The following is a 10928-nucleotide window of genomic DNA, read 5'->3' as shown; positions in this document are numbered from 1 at the left end:
TGAGACAGGGGTCTCTATAGTTCAGGCTGGTCTTGAACTCACTATGTAGCCCAGGCTGGCCTCTAACTCACAGCAATCCTCCTGCCTCAGCCTCCTGAGTGCTGGGATTATGGTGTGTGCCACCACATCCAGCTGGATCAAACTTTATTGTGTTTTGGGGCCACTTGTCCTGTACACAGTAAGCACTGGAGACTGATGAAAGCATGCCTCAGGAGAGTCAGAGAGAGGACAGGCCGCGCAACTGCTCAGAGCACCCTCTCCATACATGGGGCTGTTTCGTCAGCCCCGCTTCCCACCCAGTGCTGGCTTCTGCTCCTTCCCACCTGTCTACCGCATGGCATCAGTGCCTGGAAGGAGATGGCTCCCAAGGACCCATGGGGGACAGGGGTGCACCAAGGGTTCATGATCATAAACTCTTGGTCTCCAGCATGGGCAGATTGAGGGAGGCTCCAGGGGACAATGACAGGGCCTCGTCCTAAGGGTCAGCAGGAGGCAGGAGGCAAGAGGAACTGCAGCCATCACAGAGAACTGTCTCAGGCTAAACCAGAGCTGTCAGCTGCAGCACTCTGGACTGGAGAACACAGTGCTGAGAAGCCCAGACAGATCAGCAAGTCCATACAGCACCTGTTTACAGCAGACTCCCCTCCTACAAGGAAGCTCCCACCACCACCAGGCCTCGACTCGGGCGCTCCAGCCCTCAGCCTGGCAGGGAGGTGAGGCCCATGGACACCTGGGGACACCGAGACCTCAGAATATCACCGCCAACAGTCCAAGACAGAGCCCCTACCAAGCCCAGCAGTCCTACCCCGAAATAAAATACTAGAATCGATCCTGTGCACACAGGTGAACTGCGAGTTAAAAGCTACAGGCTTTGTCGCATGCAGTCCTCCCAACCACCTACTTGCGGACTAGTGCTGTTGTTACCCTAAGCTTGCTGATGGCCTGATGAACCTCATGCATGGCTTGCCCAAGGCACAGAGCTAGCAGTTAGCAAGGCAGGAGTTGTGCCTGGCAGCTTGCCTGTGGTGCCTGCTCCTGTAACCCCAGACAGAGGGCTGTGTGTCACAAGCTCTCATTTCCACAGCAGTTTGTCCCCAGAACTCCTGGCTGCATCAGCGCAGCACCCAAAGCTTGACCCCAGCCTCCCTGTATCCCTAGGGCACCCAAGCCCAGGCCAAAGGCAGCTGCGACCCACTCCTGGGGTCTTCCCACCCCCTACCCTCCCTCTACTCCCAGGGATGTCCCCAGCCTGTACCAGAGAGGGCCAGCATGGACGGAAACTCCCAGCAGTTGGAGACACCCAGGGAGTCGGTGGCACAGCTATACCAGAGGTTCTCGTAGACGGTGTTGGTGGTGATGACATTCCCGTGAATGGTGGACACTCTCCAGTAGCTGTTCGGCAGGGTCACCCCCAGCATCAGTAGCCCCAGGGCTGCCACAAAGAAGCCAAAGGTCTCCACAGCTATCGACATCCTGAGATGCAAGCCTCAAGGGCCTGAGGCCCCAGACAGGGGCAGGGTAGAGCTGAGGGATCCCCTGGGGAACCTGAAGTGCCTCTGGCCAGGGACGAGTGCTGAGGCGGGGAGGGAAGAAGGGAAGGGCTCAAGTCCATCCGCCTCTGTCTGCCTCCTCCTCCGGCTCCAGTCCTGCTCAAGTCCGGCTCCAGGTTTCAGTCTCCCTCCTTCCTGGGTCACTGTGCTTCCCAGCAGGTCAGAGGCATTTGGCAGCTGTTGACAGGAGATGGAGAATAAACGGGCCAAAAGTCCACCCCCTCCCCCAGCCTCTGGCTCTGGGCTCCCCGCCCCATGAGGGTGGGGGAGCAGACTTACCCAGGAGGGCCCCCATGGGAGGCACTGTGCTCCAAGGGGAAGCGGCTGTCTCTGACTCAGCTTTCATGGGGGCCGGAGAATGGAGTAAGACAAGGAAGGAAAAGGTGAGCAAGACACGAGGGGGATAGGAGACAGAGATAAACTCCAACAGGCTCACTGCAGCCTTTCTGTGAAGGGTGGCGGGAACAGGGCTACTACTACCCAAGACACTCAGGGCCCTATGATTTGGACACTTGGATCTCCTGAAAAATGGTTAACTGAGGGGGCAGCTGGGAGAGACCGCCAACTATCAAGTTTAGCTGACCTGGACTCCAACTAGACTCCATCACTCCCCAGAGACCTGCGCTGCTCATTTCTGCTTCTGCCAACTAGGGACTATAGCAGAATTAGGACCACCAGTCCCTGTACACTCTGGGGACTGTCCTGGATCTGAGTACTGCAGAGGGGAGGCCACCTGAATTGCATTCCTCCACATTTGCTGAAGTTGAATTTCCCCCTCCTCGAGCTGACCTTTGACTCGGCATCGAGCCTGAATTTGCTGCCAAAGGGCTGGTGCGGTGGGGGGTGGATCACTGGCCTGGGACGTGATCCTGTGGTAATCTCACCAGCTCAGTGCCAGGGACTGTTACCAACTCCTTAATTATGATGATGATTAGAGGCCTCTGGGCCCCACCCCAAGCCAGACTGAGCACCTGTCCTGTAGCAACTGCTCCCATTTCCTGCGAAGGCGAGCTGGGCCAGTTCTGCTTCTCTCTGGGCAAGGGGCACCGGGGCTCAGTCCCCACGAGGGGACATCACTGCACTCGACAGTAACTGCCCACCCCTCCTTTCCCGCATCAGGCACCAGGGCACTCTGTGCCTCCTCCCCACCATGGCCTGGCAGGGCTGTGGAATGAGCGGTATGCAGTGCAGTGATGCATGTGGACCCACGCGCAGCCTGGCACCAGGGGGCGTGGGGCGAGCCTGGCTGGGTGGAGCCTGGTTTCTCTGTCCATGGGCTACAACTGGGGCACCCTCACCCCCGACCTACCCAAGACCCCTGCCTGCTCCATGCCAAGCCTGCTCCTTTCCCACCACCTCTGGTTCCCTAGTCCCCTACAGGATGGGGCAGGAGGAAGGGGAGGGCACAGGAAGACAAAGGGAGGGAAGGGTGGGGGCCTGGAGGAAGCCCAGTGCAGGCTCTGCCATGGAAAACTCCATGGGCTGAGAGGCAGCTGAGTGGGTCAGAGGAGATTGGAGCCGTAAATCCCAGGTGGCCGCTCAGCCTGGCTGCCTCCCCTCCTCTGGTCACTGCTCTCTCCCAGGACTTTGGGACCACCAAAAGGCCACATCTCTGTGCTGTCCACCCCTGCTCAAGGATGTGGCTTTGGGAAAGGGAAGGAAGGAAGGGTGTGGGCTGGCCCCACACCACTGAAGGGCAGGAACAAAGGGGCACAGGGCAGGAAGGACCACAGGTGACCCCCGGAGTGAACAGCAACCCCCCCCCCCAACTCAGACACACAGTTCCCAAGTTTGGCTCAATTTTATTTACACTCATCCCAAACCACATGACTTGGGGGCTAAACAAATAGGTCTCAGGGAAGCCGAGGACAATGACAAGGGTGCAGGGGAGAACAGGAAAAGGCCCACAAGGATAGATGGCTCCTCTTTGAAAAGTGCCCATGCAGGGCACTGGGTGGAACAGCAGGTGCAGTCTCCTTCAGGATTTGGACTTGGACACAGCAAGTCCGATGAGTCCAGCCAGCCCCGCCACGCCCAGGGCCATGCCACCAACGATGGCCATGCCCACCAGGCCATCTGGGGAAAGGAAAAGGGAGGGTGTCAGGTACTCAGCCCAGCCCCCACCTGGACCCTGACCATGGCCTCCCTGGCCCCGCAGCTCCACAGGAGAGGTGCACCTCTACCTCGAGTCTCCAGGTTGAGACTGCAAAGGTTGGGGACAGATAGCTTCAGGAAGGTGGGTTTGAAGTGACTTCTTGGGGGTGGGGAGTTCCTTTAAAGACACTCCAAGGGCCCAGGCATGAGGGAAGAAAGAAGACTTAATAAGGGACGAGGATTTCACCTTTCTTCATAGCCTTGTCAATGAGCCGTTCCAGCTCCTTGGCCTGGTTGTTCTGGGGCTCCGTCTGCAGCAGCCCGCGCACGTACTTTAGGGCCTTTTCATATTCCTACACTCAAGGGAAACAGCCCCCACATAAGCACCATGGGACTGTAGCACCCCCCCTGCCCAACTGGGGCACCTTCCCTTCTCCAGCCCAGCCTCCTCCCTCCCCTCCTCTAGCCCCGCCCAATGGAGTAGAGTCCACAAACAACCCCAACTGTATGGGATGATAAGCTAGGGGAGATAACAGCCCAAGGCTTGGGGGTGCACTCCCATCTTGACGTCAACTTGGTCCCCACACCCTCAGCACCCTGATCCTCTTTCTTGCCTTCTTTCAGAGTCCTGTCCTGAAACTACCTTGCACCCGTTGCACCCGCTACCACTCCTGCCTGCCCGTCTGCCCTGGGGAGGAGGTGGCAGTCCACCCAAGTAGGGCAGAGTGGGAAGAAGGGAGCCTTTTGGTCTTACCTTGAGCCGGTAGTTGCCCACGGCCAGGTAGAAGACATAATCGCGCTGCTCCTCTTTGCTCCCTTTGGGCAGCAGCTCTGGGGAGAGGGAAGGAAGTGGGTGAACACTGCTTCTCTCTTTTTCTAATACTATATTCCAGAGACTCTGCCACACTCAGAATCCCTCCACAGCCCCAGGAAGAATCAGCCTCATCACCTTCACATCAGTTCCAGGCCTTCTCAACTTCCCATTCAGAACTCCAGGGCAGCAGGAGCAGAGGCTGCCACCTCCAGGGACAGACATTGCAGAATCAATACTACATTCACTTCTGGTACATCCATGCAAATGTGAAATCAAGGCATTGGAGAAGACCAAAGGCAGAACCACTTATTGTTAACTATAAGACTGTACTCCCTCCTCTTTACCTCGTTGTCCCTGACTGACCCTACCTGACTCCTTAATTCAGTGCCTTCCCAGAGGCTTAGGTGCTTGAGTGTCCTCAGTGCCTCAGCGTTTGTTGCTCAGTAGTTTGTAGCTGCCAAAACCTTCCCCAGTACCTGTTCTGCCTCCCTAACTGCATGGTAATGCTGAAGCCACTTCTATTATTGTGCCCTGCTGTAGAGCAGACCTGAAAAATCTGAACTGGCAGAACAGATAAATGCATGGTCACAGTATTTTTATGTCTGACTGTCTTTGTATCCTTGGGGGATTGGTTGCAGCACCCCTCCTTGGATTCCAAAATCCATGGCTACTCCAGTCCCTTGTATAAAATATTGTAATGTAACACTTGCATGTAACCTATGCATGTTCCCCTAGATTATTTAAATCATCCCTAGATTTTTTTTTTTTTTTTTTTTAGTTTTTCTCCGGTACCGGGAACCGAACTCACGACGTTGCGCTTGCCAGGCAGGCGCTTTGCCGCTGAGCTAAATCCCCAGCCCCATCCCTAGATTATTTATGATACCGAATACAACGTTAATGCTAAGAGTTGTACTGTTTAGGGGATAACAACGAGAAGATAAAGTGTACATGTTCAGCGGGGAAATGTTTTTTGTTTCCTCCAAATAGTTCAGATCTGAATGAACTCACAGATGTAGAACCTGCAGATACAAAGGGCTGCACAAAGGGCTGCCTGTGCAGCCCTTTGCTGCAGTGAATTTACTGGTAGGGGATCGTACTGTGAGGGGAGGGTCCCATTTAGAAAACAACCTGAGCACTTGAGCTGGAGGGGACGAATGCGGCCAATGGTAGTAGAGAAGGACAGAAAGGGAAGTGGGGTGGCCCGGAGCCTCACCTTCGAGCAGCGCGATGCCCTTATGGATGTCATCATTGTACTTGCTCCGCACCAGGCACCAGGCGTACTCAAACTGCGTGCTCTTGGACACTGAGCCTGCTGCCTGCTCAGACTGGAATTTCTTCTCAAACTTCTGCCATACGAGAGGAGAGGAACCACTTAGAAAGAAAGGGTGTCAACCAGTCTCTATCTAGACCAGGTGTCCATGTCCCATTACACTCCAGATCTTCCTGGCTCTGCCCTGCTTCCCTCCTGGGTCTTGGTACACGGCATCCCGGAACGTGCTATATCCGTCCCTAGGACCCAGGCATTCTGCTTTCCCGGCTGGCGGGCCAGTTTGGGGGCAGCGCCCGCGCCCCCCCTCCCCCGCCCCCACACCGAGCGGAGATGCCACCTGGTGGTAGCTCCAGGCGCCACTCCCAGAGCAGCTGACCCGAGAGGCTGAACAGTAAACACACTGTCCGATCTGCCCAACAAGCCCACGCTGTCCTCCTCTGGGGCTGCTGGTTCCACCCCACCCCGCCCTACCGGGTCTGGACTTTATTTTATCTGCAAAATGGGAATAAAAATAATGCCCACCTTCCAGAGTTACAAAGATTGAGATCCACCATACAATGAAGGAAGCACCAAGCGAGCCTCCATAGTATGTGAAATTTTATGATGGTCGCTCGATCCCCCACCACTGAAGAAGCTTCCCGAGCTCTCAACTCCCAGAACCTGTCAGCCTTTCGGAAACCTTTGAACTCCAGCAGGCCTTAGGTCTGAGGTGCGGAGTCTCAAGGAACTACAACTCCCATTAGCCCCAGGACAAGGCACACGCTTCGGACAAGAGCCGGGCGCCGCAAAGACTGCCGGGAGCCGTAGTTAGGCTCCCTTCAGCAAAGTCGAAACTGAAGAGGGTTTGGCCGTGCCCAGCTCTCCTCAGGACCCGCCCTCTGACTCTTCTCTTTGCCTCCCGCGGGGCCAGGCCTCACCATCAGATCATCCACAGACACCAGGTCGTTCAGCACGGCCTCCATGGCCACCGCCCCCACAATCCTTACACCACAGGCTCTACTGTGCCACCGTCTCCATGGTCCGGCGGCAGGGGCGAAAAGACACTTCCGGCGTCAGGCGGATGCGGCCCCCAAACTAGGGAGGCCCCGCCCCTTTCTCGACAATACGGTAAGCCTCAGGAGGCGCTAGTGCGCATGCTCAGACCGTCTGCCAGCCCATAGGTTGCACAGGATTGAACAGACACTTTCTCCGAGTTGGACAGCCTCGGTGCCCTAACTTGTGTGCCTTCCTCCATCGAGGCTGCCCCACGAATGTTCCAGGCTGTATTAGTGGCTAACCCCCGGCCGGAAAACCAGAAAAAGGTGGGTAGTTTTACGGTCCAGTGTAACACCCTTCCTCCTCAAATCTAGGACTCAAGAAGCCAAGTGACTTCATTCTACAACAAAATCCTAACTCCTATCAGAGTTCTAGGGCCTCTGCGGACTCTTATAATTCAAGAGGATCTGTTGACCCTACATCCAGAGATGGATACATAGTCACGGCGATGTCATTAACGGAATTTAAAGAAAATCTGTCCCATGGCTTGTAGGGGGCCCTGTTGTGTTAGTCTGTTTTGGTTGGTCTGTTTTGGTCTGTGTTGGTCTGTTTTGGTTTTTTGAAACAAGTTGGCCTTGAACTCACTATGTAGGCCCAGGCTGGCCTCGAACCAATGGCGGTCCTCCTGGCTCAGCCTCCGGAGTGCTAGGATTACAGGCATGCCTCACCATGCATGGTCTGAAGTATTATTTTTTCTAAACCATCTTCTGGGTGTACCTGAGGGAGAAAGCCTGCCATATGGGGTCACAAGCAGTGAGGATGAGGGAGGGCTTCAGTGTTGGATGCAGTGATGGGTAGTAAATTTCACTTTCTTGTCACCCTGACCTAAGCCTCCATACACAGTGGCATGTTTGTTCCATGAGGGTAAGACTATCTTGTCTATCCAGCACCTAAAACCGGCCCACGGTGAACACTTGAATAAATATTTGTTGAAAAAACATGAAATAAAGCAAATAGTTAACTATGAGGACAGCGCAAATGCTCAGAATAATGCTCAAAACACCTTTCATGCTTGCAAAGCCAAATATATCACATATCAGGGAATATTTTTCCCTAACTGACTAGGACAGTTGAAATAAGTTTGATATGAGCTCAGTAACTTTGGCAGAAACCTTGGGTTGGGGAATCAGCTCCCTGACGACTCCAAGTATAATACTCAAGCAGAAATACTCATTCAAAGATGTATAGAGCACCTAATTTTGAGTGGACCTTGGGGTAAGCAGAGAAGATAACAAGATATACACAACAGGAAGCCGACCAGGGAAAACAAGACCAGACAGGGAGCAACCATCACAAGTCACAGGGCACAGGAAGGCCAAAGGGACACCACTGCCATTAGAAAGCTCTTTCTGTGGGTCATTGGTACCTTATGCAGCTTTGTGTCTGCTGCAGATCTGATGAGTGGCAAAAGCTCCACCAGGATTTGTTGGCTATATACAGAGGAGGAGAAAGGAGGCCATACTTGGCTGGCTCAGTTTTGTGCCAATGAAGAGATCTGAGCTTGTGTCTCTTTTATCTACTTAGCATACCCAGCTATCTTTTATAGGGAACTGCAAGTGGTCTCAGCTAATTTTCCCTCCAAATTCTGTCTCTGTATCTTTGTCATCTCTGCTGGATGACTTGAACAGCTGCCTTGCTGGGCCCTTGCTGTTTGCCTCCTTATGATCAATTCACCACTAGTCAGAGGGATCTTTTTTTTTTTTTTTGGTCTTTTTGAGACAGGGTCTTGCTATGCAGTTCAGGCTGGCCTTGAGATCACTTTGTAGCCCAGGCTGGTCTTGAACTCGCAATGATCCTCCTGCCTCAGCCTCCTGAGTGCTGGGATTAACAGGCATGCGCCACCACGCTCAGCCATCAGAGGGATCTTATAAAAACACAATTCTCAATTTGCCTGAAACCCTTTAATGGTTTCTTATTGCCCTTAGAAGAAGGCAAAAATCTTGTAATCCAAGCTGCAGGGTCATCTATGATATGGTCCATAATTCTCTGCCTCTATCTCTCTGTACCCCAGCCCCACAGGCCCTTCAATTTTAGAAGCTCTCATGGCCCCAGGCCCTTGGCATGTGCAGTCTCTATTATCTGCAACATATATCCTCTACTCCTTTGCTCATTCATGATGCAATTCACTCAACAAATACTGAGCATCTACTATGCCCCAGGCATTGTTTAAATGCTAGAGATCAGCACTGATAAAATATAATTCCTGGTGTCATGCAATTTACATTTTTGTGGACAAAAAAGTGATTAAACAGCAAATAAAAACACTGTAACAAGTGAGAAATACATATTTGCTCCTGGCCCAGAGCTCCCCAAATCCTTGCATTTTCCTGAGTAATGGGGCCAATAGGATCATCTTTTACAGAGCTCCTAAATCCTCGGAGACTTCCTGAGTGACGAGCAGTTTTTGTTCTAATGAGGAGATTCTTGATGGGTTTCTGGGAAGCTTCAGGATGGGGGCTGGGCACAAAAAGACCAAGTCATGATCAAAAGGTTGGGACCTTCAGCCCCATTCACCTCTATCCTCTAGGAAGGAAGGGGGCTGGAGATTAAATTCATAGTTAAACGTGCCTACATGACGAAACCTCCATAAAATCCCTCTGGGGTTCAGAAAGTTTCTGAGCTGGTGATCACACAGAGAGGCTGGGAGAATGGTGTGCCCGAGGGGTACAGACATTTCAAGCATCACCCTGTACCCCTATACCTTGCTCTTACATCTCTCCCATTTGCCTGCCCCTGAGTTGTGTCCTGCATAACAGATCATAAATAATAAAGTACTTCCCTGTTAGGCCTTGCGGCTAAATGTCCCCCACAAAGCCTCATACAGTCATAGGTGGGGCTTTTTCAGAGGTGGCTGGATCTATAGTGTGTGATGTTGGGATTAAGGGTGTGTGATTACTAAATTAGCCAATGATTGGTTTGGCATAGTTCTGAGTGTGGATAATGAAAAAGCCCTTACTGGATGTGAGTGTCACCCACCCTAAGGGCATGCAGCCTGGACATACTATAAGAGACAGAATGAGGGCTGCTCTTGTCGCTTGTCAATTGTTATTATTGCTGCTGCTGGTTGTCTTCTGCGATGCCCCTCTTCCATGCCACCCTGTCGTAGAGCCAGCCAATTATGTACTGAAACCTCCACAAACTGTGAGCCAAAATAAACCTTTCCTTCTTTAACTCTGGGTGTTAGATATTTTGTCTCAGGAACCAGAAATGTAAGACACTCCCTGACTTTGGTGAGCTGTTACAGCAAATTATCAACCCTGAGGAGAGGCGTCATGGGAACCCTCAACTTAAAACTAGTCAGTGCAAAGTAAAGGCGGGAGCCTGGGATTTGCAGCTGGTTTCTGAAGAGGGGGCTGACTTGTGGGGCTGAAATGGGGATCAGATGATAACGCTAGGTAGATGAATGTCATGGCTTATATTTAGATGTCTCATGTGCTCATAGGTGGGGCTTTCCGGAGATGGCTGGATCATAGGTATGTGATACTGGGATTACAGGTGCATGGTACTGGACTAATTGATTCAACACAGTTCTGTGTTGGGTAATGGGAAGGCTCACCCTGGGTGTGGGTGGTACCATCCCAAAGGCTTGTAGCCTGGATGGGAGAAGAGGGGCAAAAAGAAGGTTTGCTGCTGCTTGCTGCTTCCTGTCTGCTCTGCCATGGACTGGATGTTCCCTTCAATGCCCCTCTGCCATGCCACCCTATCTTGGAGCGAGCTGACTATATAGACTGAAACCTCTACAAACAGTGAGCTGAAATAAACCTTTCCTCCTTTAACTTGTGAGTATCAGGCATTTTGTTTGAGCAGTGAGAAAAGTAACTAAGACAAGGATGTAAGGACTGAATCGTAGCATACCCAGATGGTGTCTGCAGAAAACTGGGGAACTGTTTGGTATCAGAAAACTCCAAACATTTGGTGTCAGAAGTGTTTCAAAACCAGAAAAAAACCTTTTTTTATGTAGACCCAGTGCTGCCAAGAATTGAAGCGCTATGAAAAGAAAGCAGGTAAAGGGTTTGAGGAAAAGGAAGCAGCTGCCACCACATGGGCCCTCCATACGTGGTTCTCAGCATGGCTGTGAGCTTCTTAAAGGTTGGTGAGAGTACCTCTCTCTCCTGTCCGATGGATGGAGTCTTATGTAGTGTAAGCACAGGAGTGACAGCCCATT

General features: G+C 52.5%; 2 protein-coding genes and 2 long non-coding RNA genes across 5 annotated transcripts in view; 2 read left to right on the top strand and 2 right to left on the bottom strand.

Moving 5' to 3' along the window:
* Cldn15 (claudin 15) overlaps positions 1-1912 on the bottom strand; it is a 5569-nt gene extending 3657 nt beyond the window's left edge. Inside the window, exons 1-2 of one of the 2 annotated variants that reach the window (XM_005396857.2) lie at positions 1830-1912; positions 1256-1727 (exon numbers count right to left, since the gene is read on the bottom strand). In XM_005396857.2, the coding sequence (XP_005396914.1) occupies positions 1256-1472 (217 nt within the window). In that variant the 5' untranslated portion in view covers positions 1473-1727; positions 1830-1912. The remainder of the gene's footprint in view (positions 1-1255; positions 1728-1829) is intronic. The other variant, XM_005396856.2, reaches the window with a different exon arrangement.
* LOC102022361 lies at positions 1846-5217 on the top strand. The gene is made up of 2 exons (XR_262914.1): positions 1846-1933; positions 4538-5217. It is a non-coding gene; the product is annotated as an uncharacterized LOC102022361 (long non-coding RNA).
* Positions 3333-6798, bottom strand: Fis1 (fission, mitochondrial 1). The gene is made up of 5 exons (XM_005396858.2): positions 6646-6798; positions 5672-5804; positions 4399-4475; positions 3892-3997; positions 3333-3626 (listed from the first exon to the last, which is right to left on the bottom strand). The coding sequence occupies exons 1-5, from the start codon at positions 6688-6690 to the stop codon at positions 3529-3531; spliced, it is 459 nt and encodes a 152-aa protein (XP_005396915.1). The 5' UTR covers positions 6691-6798; the 3' UTR covers positions 3333-3528.
* A 47-nt stretch (positions 6799-6845) lies between these two features.
* The window catches only part of LOC102022884, a 20479-nt gene continuing 16396 nt past the window's right edge, over positions 6846-10928 (top strand). The window contains exon 1 of the long non-coding RNA XR_001236358.1: positions 6846-7029. This is a non-coding gene — a long non-coding RNA (uncharacterized LOC102022884). The remainder of the gene's footprint in view (positions 7030-10928) is intronic.

The sequence above is a fragment of the Chinchilla lanigera genome, unplaced genomic scaffold (genome assembly GCF_000276665.1).
Source record: "Chinchilla lanigera isolate Chin_1 unplaced genomic scaffold, ChiLan1.0 scaffold00055, whole genome shotgun sequence".
Taxonomy (NCBI): domain Eukaryota; kingdom Metazoa; phylum Chordata; class Mammalia; order Rodentia; family Chinchillidae; genus Chinchilla; species Chinchilla lanigera.
The sequence above is the reverse complement of the archived record's forward strand: the minus strand, read 5'-3'. Positions and strand labels throughout refer to the sequence as shown.